This window comes from Vicia villosa, linkage group LG2 (assembly GCF_029867415.1).
Source record: "Vicia villosa cultivar HV-30 ecotype Madison, WI linkage group LG2, Vvil1.0, whole genome shotgun sequence".
NCBI classification, from domain to species: domain Eukaryota; kingdom Viridiplantae; phylum Streptophyta; class Magnoliopsida; order Fabales; family Fabaceae; genus Vicia; species Vicia villosa.
Genome location: NC_081181.1, coordinates 161,487,651 through 161,506,536, shown reverse-complemented (window position 1 = coordinate 161,506,536; position 18,886 = coordinate 161,487,651). Strand labels below are relative to the sequence as shown.

The following is an 18,886-nucleotide window of genomic DNA, read 5'->3' as shown; positions in this document are numbered from 1 at the left end:
TGGCAGGCTACGCTGACTGACAAAAGGAACGTTAGTAGCTATTACAGGCAACGTCAATAGACACAGCGAAAGCAAGGCTCGAGGTAATTGACAAAAGAGTGAAACATTAAATGCAATGCTGTACGGAATACGCAAAGCATTAAATGCTCCCAACGGTCATCTTCTCAAACGCCTATAAATAGAAGTTCTGATGAGAAGCTGAATACAACACTTGCGCAAATATACAGAAACGCTGTCAAATTAAAAAAAGCTCTCAAACTTCATCTTCAACCTCACTACATTGCTGTTGTAATATATTAGTGAGATTAAGCTTAAACTTAAGAGAAAATCACAGTTGTGATAATAGCTTTATAAGAAGCATTGTAACTCTTAAAAGAATTTGTTTACATTAATTTGTAAGAACTAGAGTGATCAGGTTGTTGATCAGAATACTCTAGAAAGTCTTAGAGGGTATCTAAGCAGTTTGTTCCTAGAGTGATCAGGTTGTGATCAATATACTCTAGAAGACTTAGAAGTTGTCTAAGTGGAAAACCATTGTAATCTTGTGTGGTTAGTGGATTAAATCCTCAGGTGAGGTAAATCACTCCAAGGGGGTGGACTGGAGTAGTTTAGTTAACAACGAACCAGGATAAAAATCATTGTGCAAATAGTTTTTATCTTACAAGTTTTAAAGCTACACTTATCCAACCCCCCCCCCCCCTTTCTAAGTGTTTTTCTATCCTTCAGGCTGGCCTTGTGCATGTGCAGGGACTGCTACAGCACAGGGCCCCAAATTTTAGGGGCCCAAAAATTTTAAAAGATAGAATTTTTTTCTATAAATATTAATTGAAATAAATAAAATATTATGATAAAAATTCAATAAATTAAAAAATGTTATAATAAAAATTCATTAAATTAAAAAAATGTTAAAATAAAAATTCAATACATATAAAAATTGAGATAGATCAAAATTCAAAATAATTTTAATTAAATATATTATTGATTAATACATAAATATAATTTTTATGTCTCTTTTTTAATTAATATAATTGTATTTATATTTTAAATTTGGGCCCATTTTCAAAATTAGAACGGGGCCTCTGCGTTGATTAGATCGGCCCTGGATCGAGATGTAATAAAATTGATGTTGGGAAGGTGAGTGCCATAAGTAGTGACTATAGCAGAAGTAGAGGATTGTTGTTGGTGAAGCATCTATAAAATTTGATTGTATTGATTGCGAATCGGAGCAAGAGAATTTCCAGGTTCCTGAGTAGATTCATTGGAAACATCAAAAGAGGAAACTACATTATTGATCTAAGGCTTTTGGCTCTTGTAGTGATAACCAGGGAGATATCCATGTTTGATGAAGTAAGTTTCGATTGTATGGTTGTGGCGACCATATTGAGTGCATATGCGATTTGAGGAAGGGCCACGACCTAATTGAGAACGACCACGACCACGAGAGGAGGAATAACCATTAGCACGAGCTCCCCTAGAAGTATTGTGAGATTGGAAATTCATAACCGTGGCTGGTATCTCAGGAGTTTCATTCTTAGGGGCTGAAGAACAACGTTATTGACCCAAAACCATGGAGAAAGTCTTGTCCAAATAAGGGAGGGGATTCCACAACTGAAGTTGAGAGTGAATAGTGGAAAATTGAACATTAAGACCTTCGAGGAACTTGAGGACGCGATCTTGCTATTTGTATAGACGAAGATCGGAGGCGGCACCACAAGTACAAGGAATCGCACATGTGCAATCGCGAGTAGGTCAGAGGGAATCAATTTGTTCCCAGAGAGATGTGAGCTTGGTGAAGTAAATAGAAACGTCTAAAGTACATTGATGCAAATTTGTTAGATCATCCTCAAGATCGGAGATTTTGAAAATATCTCCTTGCGAGAAACGCGTTTCAAGATTCTTCCAATTAACCGATGCATTATCGATCCATAATTTTGATTGAGCTATTGTTTCAGAAATGGATTTCTGCAGCCATGAAAGAACCATGTTATTGCATCGGAGCCAAGGACCGTGTAAGGTGTTGGCACTAGCAGGTTGAGGGAATGTGCCATTAACAAAGTGGAGTTTATTTTTGAAAATAAGGGTCACTTTCATGGCTCTTGAACATGGGTTGTAGTTATTATGGTCCAAAAGTGGAATGACAAGGATGATTACTTAGAGTGGTACATTATTGTATCTCACCCTTGCATCATCCTACCTACTTGACAAGGATGATTACTTAGAGTGATACATTGAATGACTTAGCTCAGATATTTTAACAGAGTCGCCATCGCACTTTATTGTTTCCAAAGGAAATGGGAGAAAGAGAGAAATAAAACTCATAGAAGTTTTTAAAATAAAAAATAATAAACTTATTAGAGATCTAGGTACATGGGTTGGTTATGCAAGGGGAAGGTATTAGCACCCCTCTCATCTACGGTTCTCCATAGGAACCTCTTTGAAATATATATTATTGTTGTTATTATCATAAAAGTGTTTTTTGTGTTTAAATATAGTGGGAGGATGAGAAAAGAAGTTTTTAAAAGTGAGCTCGGTAAGACATCGCATCTTAGGCCTACATACTCCTTAAGTGCAATTGGGAAGTCAGAGCTTTGTAGTTCCACTTAAAATAAAAATAAAAGGCCAAGTGGCAAAAATCTCTTTGGGTGTTGAGCTTTAACAATACTCAACGAGTTTTTTAAAATATTAAGCTTTAACAATACTTAACAAGTTTAAAAAGGTGCCAAGCTTTAACAGTACAAGGCAAAGGTTCAATAAAAGAGGTTGGTTGAGCTTTAATAATACAAAACCAAGGGTTGATTTAAAAAGGTTGAGCTTTAACAATACAAAACCATTTTCAAAACAAGTGGAGTGCAAAGCTTTAACAATACTAAGCACAAGTTAAAAGAGTTGGAAAAGAGAGTGAGTACCTTGACAATTTTAGTCAATATCATTCCCATTCCTTTGGAGTTTTAGGCAACATCTTAAGCAATCAATCATGGTGAATATCTCAAGTAATGCATGTGATATAATATGTGCATCATGGATATAATCAAGGGTGAGCTTCAAATATATCAAAGCATAAGCTCAAAGATAAAATTTTGGTGAATAAAAGGATGACATACGTTGAGATCATATATGTATGAGTATGATGGATGATGGATGAATAAATATCTCATGCATGTGGGTTAGTTCAACAATGTATATATATACAAAGATAATAACATAACCAAAGTATAATTGTACAAGGATGTAAATCAACAAGTATATGTACAAGTATATAATTAAGGAGAGATCATATCAACAAGTTATATCAACATGACATTGCTAAAGGTAAAAAGATCAAGAGATCACAAAATTAGGGTTTTAGGGTTTATGTACACCTAAGCCTAATTAATTTAAAGTCGATTAAACAAAACATTGAATGGATTGACTAAGGGGACATGTTAATGTTTTCAAGGGGAGCTTACTCTAATCCTAACTGATTCACAAAAGTATATGTATGTTAGTTGATGAAAATATTTAAAAGAAGTTAATTTAAAAGCCTTTAAAAAGAAATAAAATACTTGTTTTTGATTTAATTTTAAAATGATTACATAATAAATATTTTTGGGATTTTAAATTATATTCTCAAAATAGACAAGATAAATAAAAAGTATAAAATTTTAAGTCAAAATGATTAAATTTGCTATTTAAAAATGTTTATCAAAGTTATTAAAAAAGGATAAATAAACAAGTGATAAAAAAATAAGGTTTTGTACTTGGCAAGAATTGAACTCATGCCCTTGGACTCACAAGTAAAAACATATGCCACTGGGTCAACGCGCTATAGGTGATAGTGTGATGGGCTTAAGTGAATAAATATAGAAACAAGTCATAAGCGTTTAGAAAACCAAATAAATGGGTCAACGCGCTATAGGTGATAGTGTGATGGGCTTAAGTGAATAAATACAGAAACAAGTCATAAGCGTTTAGAAAACCAAATAAATCACAAAATGGTAAAAGAGGGGATTCGAACTTAGGCCCTTGGAAACTAAGTGACTTTAAAACGTGCTCTTCAACCAATGGGGTAACGATGTATTCATGTTTTAAAACACAAATCATTCAAAATATGATAAAACAAGTTCTGAGAATTTGAAGAAGAACTTCATCTTCTTCCTCAAGAACAACTAAATCTGGAAATCGTACCATCACCAATACTCAAACATTTTCAAAAGTGTAAACATGAAACTTGCTCTAAATTTAACCACGGTTCCAGAAATGTATCAAACATTAATTAATTCAAACTATAACTCACAAATTTTTCAAAAAATGCTAAGAACCCTAATCTTTCAAAAAAACAAATTAAATGGTATATACAATGAATAAATCGCAAGTTATTGAGGGCTTTTGATCCTCACATTGCAACAAACATAATAGAATTGAGTTTTATTAAAAATGATACCTAAATGAGAAATTTCAAGTTTGAAAACTTACCTCTGAAACTAGAAATCGAAACTAGTAATATGGGACTTCCAGAAGTGTTTGAATGATCTGGACATCTTCCTTAGGCCTTAGGGATGCTAACTGAATTCTCACAACACCTTGGAACTATTTGAATCCTCCTACCCGAATCCAACTGCAAATGCTTTATTTGAAAATGGTGGATGATGATTCTGTGGTTACATATGTTATTTTATGGTTTGGATAGCTTCTATATGTAGTATATGAGATGTTTGGATGCTTTGGTTGATTCAAAGTGGTCTGTAAAGCCCAACTCGAATCCAGATGCAAAGCTTTAAAATGAAAATGGAGGGTGGCAATTCTGTGGTAACAAACTCAATGTGAGGAGTGGAACAATTTGTATGAGGTGTATGGAGGGTGTTTGGATACTTGTTTGACACTGAACAAGTTTGGAACTCAAATTCCACAAGTTTATGCAAGTGAGAAATTTGGAGCTTTTGGATGGAAGGGTGACTTTGAGAATTGAGGTGTGTTTGATTTCAGATGCAAGGGCCTCAATTTATAGACACAAAATATGGTTTGTAGGGGGGGGGGAATTTCAGACCATTTGGTTGATTCAAACAAAAGTTATGTCACTTTACTTCTTGATGAAGAAATGAGAAAATTGTGGGTTCAATGGTACTTGTAATGCTTTAAGCAAAACCTAGGGTGGCTTCTCTGCATAATAAGAGGTTTCTTGTTGGTTTTGATTCACTTTTGGTGCAGAACAAACAAGTTAGAAGCTCAATGCAAGAGTTGTTGGTGATTAAAGCTTCTTTTCAAAAATGGAAGTCTTGCCTTTAATCTTGAAATGACATGAATCAGTGGACAATACTCAAATCACTTGTACAATAGCTCAAAAGTAAGTGTAGTCTTCTGATTAGAGGGAGATTCACAAGTTAATGGACCTGTTATTGCATATTTGGTAGGTTTGGATTGAATTTGCAACTTGGTTTCTTCATGTTCATGACCTAAAATTCAATTAACATGGTGCCATTTTCTTTTCTTCGATTCTCCTAGCTCACAAATGCTATGAAGGAGTTCTAATACTTTTTGGAAATCCCCAATAATGCTCTAAAACTTTCATTTTTGGTTTTCTTCAAATTCATCTTGCATCTTGGTGTAAAGTGCCCTCAAAGATGGTTACTTTTAAAGGGAAAAATCTGCCTTCTTTAAAAATTTCTAAGTGTTTGAAAAAGTAGCCAACTTTCAAGCTCCATAACTTAAAAAACATTCATCTTTTGAGAATTTGTTCACAGTGAAAAAGTTGTAGATCTTGACTTTTTCTTCAAAATGAGCTTTGGAACAAAAAATTTGGCCAAGGGATGAGAATGTTACGACCTTTCAAAGTTGAGTAAAAAACATGTATTTCTTGATGAAAAAGTCAAAACCCTAATTGTTGACATTTTGATTCTTGATTGATTTTCTTGATCAAATGACTCCAATAAACTTATATTCATGATTTTGATCTTCAAAAGTCCATGGTTGACCAAATTTCTTAAAAGTCAAAGGTGATCTTGAACAGTTGACTTTTTTCAAATGAATTGCATTCTTGTAAGAATCAATTGAATCAGGCTCTTCCAATCAAATGAATGATGTGAGTGGATTACAATGATGCATTTTAGATACTTGAATCATGATTTCAGCCATGGAACCATGCTTTGACTAAAAGTCAACTTCTAGATGAATTAGGTCAAAACCTTAATTGTGGACCGGATGAAGTTGAAAGCTGTTGATCTTGAATTCAGCCACACTTGGGATTGTATTTTGATGAGGGGAATCACTTGAGCATATGAGAAAGCTTGATCCACCTAATGAGTCATAAAACCCTAATTTTCCTAAGTCTCTTGATCAGTCACCTACCTTGTGAAACAAGCAAGAAACAAACACAATCCTTTTGTATATTTTTTGCTAACAAATTATGCATGAAAGATTATGAATGATAATAATGATGATAATGATGATTACACTCTTTGAGATCAAACGCAAATGAGGTGGGATCTCAGGTTTAAAAAATTGGGGTACAACACTACTCAACCTTTTGATGAAGTTGGAGCTTCCCATGATAAAGGACCTTCAAATGTCGTGTAAGCGCCTTCACCTCCTCCACCTGGTATAATTGACCAACAACGATTGCAGAGGATAACACTTCTTTCAGATAACCTCGTGAGTTTGGCAAATCCAAATGGTGAGATTTATGCCAGGTTGTTTGAGATAACACACATTGCTTGTGGTGGACCTAGGTCGATTTTATTAGTTTGTTTATTTTTTGATGTTGCTGACACTATTTGTATATTTTTGACATCTCATCTTATCTTGTCTTAACATTTCAATAGAAGAAAATTAACATTACATTACTAAACATGAACATTGCATAACATAACAAGATAATAACATGGATACAACTTAAAAAGTGCTAGATGATTGAGGACGTTTCAACATCTTGATAATATCGTCGACATGTATGGCAATTTTTGCATCCACCTCGATCAGACTCTTTGTTTCGTGTTGGTGTTATGTACTCCACAAGACCTTTAAATATTGATCCATCTTCATCATAAACTTACTGAACCTAATATTCTCTTCATTATCGGTTGATAGTGAACAATACTCGATCTTAACCACCTTTCTATTGTCGATATGGTGCACAAGATTATCCAGTTTGGATTTCAGAACATCAAGAAGGATATCCTTAGTGAGCCTAATATCAAATGGAGGTTTTACGCAGTTGAAGTTCACAAACGCGAGATGTCAATATTTAGACATTCTGAGATGTTTTAACAACATATCATGCAAATTTATATAAGTTTGGAAACAATATAGACCACACAAAATTGTCGGTGAAATCACAACCCTGCAAAAGTGTTGGGCAAATCTCGATCGTTGAAAGTTAATACTACTGAATTTTTCAGTGCTATCGAAAAAATCTAGTAATTGCTGTAGTTTATTTTTGAAAAAATTGATAACCTCATAAGTTTTTTTTTTTTTTGTAAAACAGGTAAATTAATACTATCAAAATTTTCAAATTTATAAAAAAAAAACTGATAATATATTGTGCTTTTGAAATAGATTGATAAATTTTGACAGACTTTAATTTTAAAAAACCCCGATAATAATGCATACCGAATTTCTATATTAACCTACTAGTTTTTTTTTAGGTATACTGCATTTTATTAGCATATCAAATTTTTTGCATGTTATTTTTTAAAGAAAGATATTTAACTAGATAGGCTCACAATTAGGGGTGGGAATAGGTTGGAGCGAGTTAGGCTTTGTTAAGTCTAAATCTGACCTACCAAAAACTTCAAAGCCTAAGTGTAGACTAAACCGTAAGTTTTAATGTGCATAAGGTATATCCTTATGCACGATGCATAAATACTCAAATATTGTTTATATTACTCAAAGTATTATATTTATTACTCAAAATAATATACAGATTACTCAAAATAGTATAAATATTACTCAGAACAATGAATATATTACTCAAAATAGTTAAAATTTGATATTACTCAGAATGGTGTAAATATTACTCAGAAGTGTACTCATTACTCACAATTAATAATTACTCATAATTAATAGATGTGTACAAATAATGCATATATTATTCATGGATTATGATATTATTACTCGTTTCTAACTAAAATATTACTCGAAACAATTTAAATATTACTCATACGAGACTTATATGCACATCAACCTGACCCGGTCTAGCTTATTCTCACCCCTACTTATGATAAATAGGCCCTATAAAGGTTTTTGGCTTTTTGCAAGTGAAACAATAATAAAAGAAAATTTTGACAATACTTTCTAACCACTTTCATAGAAAAAGTAAAATACTAATTACCTAATTAACTTTTTTACATTAACAAATTTTAGTATGTTAGTATACATTAGTTATTTTCTTCTGGGGTGAACCTAAAACTAACAACTTCTTTATCACTTCATGTAACTTTTTCACTCCAACTATCAACCACCAACTTCTTAATGAATTCAGATATCAATTTGAAATAAAAAAAACTACTTTCTCTTATTAATAAAAAAAAGTCTAAAATTCATTATTTATAATTTAAAACATACAAAAATAAAAAATAAATTCATAATCTAAATTAAAATTAGTTTAAAGACAAATCACTACAATAACAGTTCAATTAATTCGAATTAATTGATCTAAAAATTAACAAATATACATTTTTTTCTTCTACCACTAGACACTATTAGAGCAGAGATTTTACAGAGCCAGAAACAAAATAGCCACACAACACAACAAAAACTCTTTCTTCTTTCCCTTTCCAAAAAATTTTCCGATTCCAATGTCTTCATCTTCAGAAGGTTACGCGATCGAGCTCTACATGGATCCCGCACTCGAAAACCAAGTCTTGAAAGCCTGGAACGTCCTCGCTCGCCGCCAAATCAGCACGGAGTTAATCGAAATCGGATCACGCCCACACATCACACTCTTCTCAACTCCCTTCCTTCTAGAACCTTCCAAACTCGAATCCCTTCTCAAATCCCTAACTTCCAAATTCGATCCGTTCACTCTCTCTTTCTCTTCGATCTCTTCGTTCTCCAACGATAACAACGTGCTCTTTCTCTCACCTACTCCGTCGATTTCTCTGCTTAATTTTCATTCGCATCTTGTGGATGCGATTGCAAAGGAAGGGATTGAGGTTTCTGAGGAGTTTTCGGTGGGGAATTGGATTCCTCATTGCTCCGTTGCGAATTGTGTGCCGAAACAGAGAATGTCTGAGGCTTTTTCGCTTCTTAGAGAGCTTAAATTGCCGGTTGCTGGTTATGCTGTTGATGTTGCGCTCGTGCAATTCTCGCCGGTTCGTGAGATTTTCTCCTTTGTGCTTGGTAACAACAGTAATATTATAGAGAATTGAGTTTTTTTTTTTTTGGTTTGAATCTTTTAGTAGCTTAATATTTATCTGTATGTTAGTTTGTTGTAATAAGATATTTTTGTTGATGTTGTTGTTGATGATGATTAAGTTATTCTTGAATTGGAACTGATTTTGGAGGAATTGTTCATGAATTATGTTATTAGTTTTAGAAAATTGGAGGTTGGATTAGAAATTGTGAAGGTCGTACCTCTTACACGACGCTGACATTGACACGATACTAAGTTAAGAACTTTTGTTGTTATTGTTGTTGATGTTAGTTGAGTTATTCTTAAATTGGAACTTTTTTATGAGGAATTGTTTTTATGAATTGTGATGATTAGTTTTGGAAAGTTGGATTATAAGCTGTGAAACATCATAGATACCAAAGTCGATAGAGACACGTAGATTATAGTTAATAATTTAAGTGAATGAAAGTAATTGAATGTACTGTTGTCGAATAGGGTTGTATTGTAGCGGAGTTTGAAAAAATCCCTATTATTCAACAATACAATATTTAGTATGAAGTGTTGTCTAATAGTAGCATAGTAGCTATAATGGTGTGATAGCACTCTTAGCGTAGCAGATTTTGAACAAACACTATTTTTTTGCTATCTTGTTTTGTTCAGCGGCACTTTGCTGCCACTGCACGATAAAACCTCTATTGCCGTAAAAACCTCCTAGCTACAAATTGGAGAGATGGCTAAACCTGAGTTGCCATCGTGACTTTTGTAGTATCCCAAACACACTATATGAAATTGACAACATTGATTGAATGTAATCACTTGTGTTGGGGACCGACACATGTTGGACACCAGAGAAGTCCTCAATTTGAAGTCTTAGTGCTACATAGATTGTAAGCCAATGTTATGAAGAAATTATGTCTTGTATTGCTATTTTACAATTAATTCAACTTCTCTTCATGGAAAATGGTTCTAGTCAATGTTTTGATTTGTAGTTATAACTACAAATGTGACTGTATTTTTCTGCTAGTTTCTACTAGATTAAGAGTGATCACGTGGTTTAAAACTTTGGTTCTTAATTACTATTGGAGTTAGTCTTATCACATTGTTACTTTCTGAGAAGTTTGGAAATTATTTTCTATTAAGGCATAGTTTGGATTAACTTTTGTATCACGAAAGCTTCTCGATTGAAATAAGTTGATGCTTATTTGCTTATGACGATGTATTCATTGAAATATGAAAGCTAATCTCAAGTTATATGAAAGCTTCTCTATATGCTGCTATTTTGACTGTTTCTCCTTTGTTGCCACTAATGCGGCATTTGCTAAGTTCATGTTGTTTTCAAGTATCTATCTCCTGCTATAAAAATTTCAGTTATGGTAATTCATAGTGTTTTGTTTAATTCATGGTATCGTGCTGTGATCCTAGCTTAGATATTGGTGACATGAGTTCCTTTTAGGCATTTGACACTTATGTGATGTAATGCAATTTAGAAGTATATGTATAACAGGATTAGTGCTTATGCATGTCTATTGTGTTTCGTGTTTGTAAGATAATAGAAAACACGGTAATGGACGTTGATCAAATGACGATTAACAAAGAGAGAAAATGGTTGTGACACATGAAACAAATAGCATTGTCAGTAGCTTTTGTTGTTTTGTTTATTCGACATTTCCTTATCAATTCAAAAGGGTACTGGATTAGTATTTCTGTGAAATATTATAATGTCAAACATGTTTACTACTTTACTTTGTACTTGATTCATTAGAAAGAAACACTTTGAAAGTTTGAAGAAAAAGTTTATTCATTTATTTTTCTTTATACTTGTTGTCAAACTGTTGTATTATAGGGGTTTTAGATTTGATAACAGACTGTGAATCCAAAGTGTGTCTATATTTTTTTTGGACATATAGTAGCATATAGAGTCTCATCAAACTTTCTGTTGATGAATACTTTGATTCATCTGCCCTTTTAAGATTGGGAAATCCAAGCCACCTTCATTTTAATCAGTTAGTTATTGGGGGATGGTATCTCCATATCTATTAATATCCTTCAGCTACAAGCCCACAAGTGATTGATAGGGATACTTAAATTTTATGCAACTCCATGTCGATGTACCTAGCTTAGCTACATTATAGTGAAAATATGAAGTTTAGGTGATGCTTATGGAGGATCAAATTTTGTACTTTAGCTTCAGTTACCAGTGCCTGCTCAATCACCTGGACACTGCAGGGCCATATTATATTACTCAAATGTTTGGTTTTTGTAATTGATTAGTTGAGGAAGTAAGACTGCAAAATAGGTCAAGGGAACAATTACTTGCCTGAATGTATTTATGAGAAGAGTTGCAGTTTATGCTGCCCACATAAATTTTTTCTGGCTTTGTGAAACTATGAGGGTTGAAATTAGTTGTTTCTGTTAAACAATTCCTCCTGTATCAGAAACTGATGCTGAGAAATTCAGATTCATTCTGTTTTTCTAATTCTATGTTTTGGTAGAGCTTGCTTAAATTTTCATCATATCCATTTCTTGGAAATGTGTACAAAGTACTGCAGTAAATTGGAAAACCACTTAAACATAAGTAAGAAAACAAGGTAGAAACTTGTAATGGAGAAACACTCGTTAACAACCTCAAGTCATTGGTTTTTCTAGAACCTTGATCATTTGGTTCTTTTGAAACACACACATGTCAATATTCCTTGCCTTAGCTTTATTCATTTCAATAATATTGTTTTTAATAAACACAAATAAATAACTACTCCCTCCGTAGCAAATTATTTGTCACAACGGCTCACTTCACACAGATTAAGAAACAGTAATAAATGAAAGAGAGGGAATGATGACTTTACAAAATTACCCTAACTAACTATTGGTGTATTTGAAATAACATTAATATTGAGTGAGAAAACAATAAATTAAAAGTATTTATTAGAGGGTACAATTAAAAAATTAAATATAAAATTGCATTGGTAATGTAAAGTGACAAGTATTTTGGAACAATTTTTTTTCTTAAATGTGACATTTATTTTGGGACGGAGGAAATATCATCAAATCACTAAAACTCTTATCAACATGGTAGGTGTTGAAAAGTGTGTGAGTTGATAGTAGGTGTTGAAAAGTGTGTGCTAACGGCTAATAACCTAATATAGCATGATGAAATTGATTAATTAGGGACACGAATGTAAAGTGGAATAGGATTTTGTTTGTTTGGAGGCGCATCCCAAACTGAGAAGGCACTTGAAGCATTCAACCATTTGTTTGTCATCTCCGGATAGTGACGATCAATTACATCCTTAAAGCTCTCGGTTGTGTTCACCCATTCCAATCCTTTTTTAGTGTAGGTCTCCTCATTGTAGTTGCTTGTGAAAAACCTATCACCTTCTATCCTCCTTCAAAGATCATGAAAGTTGAATCAGTAAACAAATTCAATAAATCACAATATATTGTGCTTTAAAGCCCAATCTATTTGTTGGCAACTGATATAATTTTTTTTAATCATTATACACCAACAAATAAACATGTTACATCTTAATATTTGTTTAATAACTTTCAATTGATAAATATCTTTTCGGGTTTTCTTAGTGTTGGTGTATAATGATTAAATATCTCTAACATTATAAAGGTGTAAACTGGGAAAAAAAAGAAGATAAGTTGTTATTTTTACCTAGTTGCCATGATGAGAAATATTATAAAAGCTGTTTCACTAATTGCAAAACCTTTTATCTTTTTCTCTGCCATGAGACCTACTTGTGTATCAAGCAGCTCAACATCATCTCCATATACCTCTTTCAACACTTTAATTACTTCCTCATCCTCAGTCAAATCTTCCCATTTTGAAATAGGTATCAACAATAATGCTCTCCTGAATTGATTATACCTGGCTACTTTCCTCTCTCTATCCCTGTAAACTGTATCATTTATCATATCAAATTATATTGTTAGTTTAAAGTCATTTACTGATAAATTAAGAAATGATCTTAAAACAACAATTGTGACTCATATGTCCTACTTTCTAGAGCAGCTAAGTCCACATGATCAGATCTTTCTGTTCCATCCATGTTATGTGGTACTAGGTCTCTAAGCCAGGATGGATAGTTCCAAAGCTCTAGGGCTCCACAAGCTTGGTGACCCATTGATACTAATGTTCTTGCAATTCCTATCTCTGATAAAGTCTTTTCTCCTGGTAGTCCAATGAGATCATTCATATGAATCCTATATAATTTCAAAACAGATTTTTTTAGTGACAATAACAACAACAAAAAAACATTTATTGATTTTAAAATGAGCGTTATGAGATGAGTTGTTAAAGTTTGTGATGCTGTTATAGTTGAAAATATATATAAGAAATTATGATGCTGCAAAAATACTGTCATACTCTTTGGTCAGTGGTGGAGATTTGTTATGTCCAGGAGAGGCAGATATGTCTCTCAATTGCAGAGAATTAGGTAGGAGTGGATGCATTCTATAGACACTAACAAATTCTTCGGTAAAAGAGAACGGAACACCATGATTTTTTGATTTTTTCATGCCAGCCATTCCACTCAAGAAGTAGTTTCCAACATGCCCAAATTTGTCCTTGAATGACTTTCCCAATAATCCATACCTAAAATCAAATCATAGTTTACAGTATCATGTTACAAATCAATGAACATCAAAATTGTTACATTTGAAAGAAGATTCTTATATGTTTTTACCAATTTCCTCGCATGCCTGCAAGCAAAGTGTCCATTTTAAGAAGCTCGACAGTCCAATCTATGGTGTGAATCTTCGCAATCACAGCTGATGTCACTAATCTCGCATAGCGATAAAGATCTTCATCTTTTAATTTCGGGTATTCTATCTAATATAATACAACAATTAGTTTTTTTGTTGCTTAAACAAAACTTAATTAAATGTATGAATCCATTAGTGTATATATACCTTGAGAGCATCACAAACAGCATTGTGTTCTCGAATAAAAAGACTCTGCAAAACCGAAACACCAGCCCAACTATTGCGAACATCACCCGATATTGCGACTCCATCTTCATTACGAAGAAGATAACCTTGCTTTGATATTTTTAACTTACCATCTTCAAAAGTCCTAACTTGTCTATAAACTTTATCAGCGTTTCCATATATCACACTTCCATCCCTTTCAATATCATATACATATTCATTCAAGTCAGTTATTAGTTATATATGTGTAAAATCAATACATAGTGTGAAAAACTAGATGTTCTTACCACCAAGGTGTGCGAATATTTTGACATCCAGTCTTAATATCATCGGAGCCTGTGAGAAACTCCTTTGTTTTTAAGAACTTAAAGGATTTTAGAGGGCATTGGCTTGCAACTTCAGAAGATGCAGTGAGCTCAATCTGTATATAGCAAAAGTATTTATTTCTAACGAAATAACTATGTAGCATGAAAAAGAAAAAAAATGTATATATAAGAATCCAACCTGTTGAGTATCCTCCAAATGATCTATCCAATCATGTATCATAAATTGAATCCAAGCTGCTGCTAACACATTGAACTGTTTTCCAGTATCCTTGAATGTTCTCCTCTCCAAAAGTTTTGTGACCACCACCATTGGATCTGGCTTCAACAGCTGCACGAAAACACTATATCCAATTATATATTCATCTAAAAATTATAGTTAACCATATAATTTTTATCTTGTACCTTGTTTTTCTGGTCCACTGGAGGAATGTTTCTACCGAAGAAAGATCCTCGACTTCCAGCAATATCGTTAAGAGGATCATTATATCTTCCATCAAGTGTTCTGTAAGGATAATCAGAAGGGTTTGACCTAATTCCTTTAGTCGTCCCTACGTTCAAGAGATTGTACTTTTGGTGAAGATGTCTCCTAATGGCCAAGTAAAGCAGTCCCAATAAAACAGGAAAACGATGCCATGCTACCAACTTGTCAATAGAGTGTATAATCTGAAAATGCCATGAAAAAAGATCAGTTTAACTAGATATTATAAATGTTTTGGTAAAAAAAAAAAAAAAACATAATACTATAATATATAGTTAGTTTGATGAAGAAGAGTGTTTGTACCAAGAAGAGAAAAGCATCAATAATAGACATTTTAGCCATAGCTTCATGAAGATCTTTATGGATGAAATGTGGCATAATTGTTGAAACAAGAAGTCTAATGGGAGATGCTAGAAAATGCAACATGACTTTTGGATGATAGAAAGACTAGTTTTATGAAATGTGTGTGTATCATTCAGAGAAAATTTAAGGTAAATTTATAGAGTATACATGGGAGAGGAGAAGATGAAGAAGTTTATATCCTTTTCAATTTTTGTTTTGTTTCAAATTATAAGAGAGGAAATAATTCATTTTTGACCAATTTAAATTAATTCTCCAATAGGACTTTTAATATTTATTGAGTTATATTTTCCAAAAAAGTTTAGTTACCGGAAAATTGAATGAAATTGATAATATCCTTGAGATTTGACTCTTGGTTTTCAATATGTGCCATGCAATTTTACGGCTTAGATCGTTGCACTGATCCTTCCATTGTCCACTCGCTTTTATGGGAATTTACTTTATAAATTCACAAAAAATTTACATAATATTCATAATTTGTTTGAAATAAAGAGCTGTTAATTTTACATTAAAAAAAACTGACACCGTATCTTACACCAACCAAAATACATCAAACAGGTGTGTGTTTGTTTGTATCAAGAAAAAAGAAAAATTAATTAAGAAACATGATGAAAAAACAAAATCGTATATTTATACTGTGTAGTGTCAATCTGAGAATAACATTTTTTATTAAAATAATATATTATATAACATAGAAATAATATACTTATATAACATAGGGAAAAGATGAGTCATCAAGTGCATATGAGAAGAAATAAGAGATGACAAATAAAATTAAAAGAATTATTGTCTTGGATCATGTGTATTCTACCCAATAAACCTTTCAATATTTGTTTACTAGGCCTTACTTGAATTCCATCTCAAGTGTTTATATGATTTTTGCTTGAAGTTTAGTGTTTTATACTATATATATAAAATTTCAAAGACTCCACAAAAGTACATGAATTAGACAATTTAATAATTAATTTATAATTAATAAACAAATCATTATATCATTTTAATTTTTATCGAGCATTTTTCTATATATTTGTCATTTAAATTTCATATTTTAATAGCTTTTGTGAAATTTAATTTTTAATTGCGGATTTTTATATATTATTTTTGGAGAAAAGGGATATGCACTGACAGTGTAAAATATTTTTACACTGTCAACCAATCACAATCATTTATCTAATTAAAACACAATTTTAATTTAAAAAAACTAATATGACATGGCAAGTGTAAGGATTTTGATTTGTTGTATGTGTAAAATTAATTTACACTGTCGGTGCACTATCTTTAAACTCTTATTTTTGTGTGTATTGGGTTAATATGAAAATAAATGACAATAATTTAATTACTGTCACTTGAATGTTGGTCAAAGTGATCTCTTTGAACTTTGAACCATGAGTACAATGGTTTATTTCCGTCCAATTTTAATCATCTATAAGACAATTTAAAAAAAAAGAAAAACTCTATATAAGACAAACATTTATTATTGATATATTAAATTACAAAAAATATATTTGTTATAGATAATTTAATAATTCGAGAAAATTTGTCATTGATAAATATTAAAAAAAATATGAATAAAATATTTGCCAATATACATATAAAAATGGGAACTACGGAAAGAAATAAATAAATCAATTCATGATAGGGATAGCAAAAAAGTTCAACCCACCCTATTTCAACCCGTTTGTCGTTAATCCATTTTGAAAAGGGTTGGCAGACCAACTTAAGGATTTAGGTTGAAAATCTCACCCCGTTTTTTTTTGTGACAAGTTGACATAATCGATATATGGATTCAGTTCTGTTTTGAAATTAGAAATGAAAAGATGAACGACAGTGACGAAGGATCGTAGCTTCTGACGCAGTGGAGTGTGGATTTGTAAGGTTAGCATTTCAACACTCAAGTTAGTATATGATGAAAAGGAGTGAAATGAAATTGGATTAGAAGCCTGTTACCTCAAATTGGGGCCCACTCTCTCTATATTGAGAGAGAAGAACAACGAACTAGTTATTTGTTCGCCCTTATTTGAGGGGAGTTGTTGGATGTATTTGCACTTGAGATCTCTTGGGATAATGAGGATGTCAATCTTCAGATACTAGGAAGATTCTTGAAGAAATGAGGTCATTTCCTAGTGGTTGATCGGGGTTGATGTAGTCGGCCCAAAATGATCTGGGGCCGATTTGGTTGGCCCAGAACACTTGCCCCTAAGTCATTGCTTTTTGTTATAACTTCCTGTGCTGACTACTTTTGGAATCAACTTTGATGTTGCATTATTTGGTGCAAGTATATTAGGAATGTTGCTTGGATGACAAGAACTACTTGGAAGTCCAGTACACAAGAAGCAAGTTGAAGAATTGAAGTAAAGTAGGCCAATTAGAATTATGTCCTTTTGGAACTTAGGTGATTTAAGACTTTGATAATTTTAAACCATCTTGTATTTATTTGAATCTTGTAATCTAAGGGCCTTTTGCCATTTTAAAATCAATGGTTGAATTATCCATCAACTGTAACTTATCCTTGTAGTCCAAACACTTGCTGCAATACCATAATTTTGCAAGTTCAAATTTGCCTCCAATTTGTTATCCAACTTGTTGTTATCTCAAATAATTTTAGTGTAGGATTTATGTGGCCAATTTGACTTGCGACAATTTAATAAAAATATTTGGATGTACACTTCACTTTGAAGGCACACTTACCTTGCATTTTCTTTGAGTTTGAAACGTGTTATTTCGAACACATTCCACTAGCTTTAAAAGTAAAATCAACAATAGTTAGTGCGGGTTTGAACTTGACTCAAATGAAGTTTGTTCAATTAGCCAACTTCAACCATGAATGTATGGTGACAAAATCACCATTTAACAGAAGTTTTAAAAAGAAAGGAAGTCGCATTCCAAAGTGATTTTTAATTCTAAATCCAAATTAATAGTGTGGTAATTCCCTTTGAAATTCCAAAGGAGTGAGATTAAATTCTAAACATAACCAAATCAAGTTCTAGTCCTAAAAAATGATTCTAATGAAAAAAATGAGTTCTTTAGTACTAATGTATCTGGATTCACCTTAAACTAGAAGTCATGTTACAACATCTTAAATTCAGAGGCAAAATCCAAGGTTAGATCACACGATCCTTGTCTCTTTTAAATTCAAATGAGGAACAACAACTTCAACGAATAGAATGATACATTGCATATGAAATAAATGATGATGAGAACTAATGACCAAATGGAATGGTCGTGTTGTAATGAGGAATGGTACAGAGTCTATTAGATGAAACTTAAACTTAATTATATGATTAGAATGGCAAAATTGAGGTGTGACAATTAGGAGATTCTTACACATATAGAATTTTTTTACACATATAGAAAATATAATATGGTGTTTTATCATTCATACATTTCAATAAAAAAACTTATAATAGTCGAAATAAATTTAAAACTTGATACATAAAATTGCGTCTTACAAGTGTTTATATTTAAGTCTACAGAATTATATACATG

At 32.4% G+C, this 18,886-nt stretch overlaps 2 protein-coding genes across 2 annotated transcripts; one reads left to right on the top strand and one right to left on the bottom strand.

Moving 5' to 3' along the window:
* The first annotated feature begins 8,665 nt into the window (after positions 1-8,665).
* LOC131652771 (uncharacterized) lies at positions 8,666-9,653 on the top strand. The gene has a single exon (XM_058922726.1). It carries the CDS (start codon positions 8,769-8,771, stop codon positions 9,339-9,341), a length of 573 nt encoding a protein of 190 aa, XP_058778709.1. The 5' UTR covers positions 8,666-8,768; the 3' UTR covers positions 9,342-9,653.
* A 2,630-nt stretch (positions 9,654-12,283) lies between these two features.
* LOC131650469 (alpha-dioxygenase PIOX-like) lies at positions 12,284-15,466 on the bottom strand. Its single transcript, XM_058920179.1, has 10 exons — positions 15,344-15,466; positions 14,965-15,225; positions 14,741-14,890; positions 14,524-14,657; positions 14,219-14,432; positions 13,993-14,138; positions 13,674-13,901; positions 13,308-13,510; positions 12,963-13,206; positions 12,284-12,687 (listed from the first exon to the last, which is right to left on the bottom strand). The coding sequence occupies exons 1-10, from the start codon at positions 15,464-15,466 to the stop codon at positions 12,462-12,464; spliced, it is 1,929 nt and encodes a 642-aa protein (XP_058776162.1). The 3' UTR covers positions 12,284-12,461.
* Positions 15,467-18,886: the final 3,420 nt, after the last annotated feature.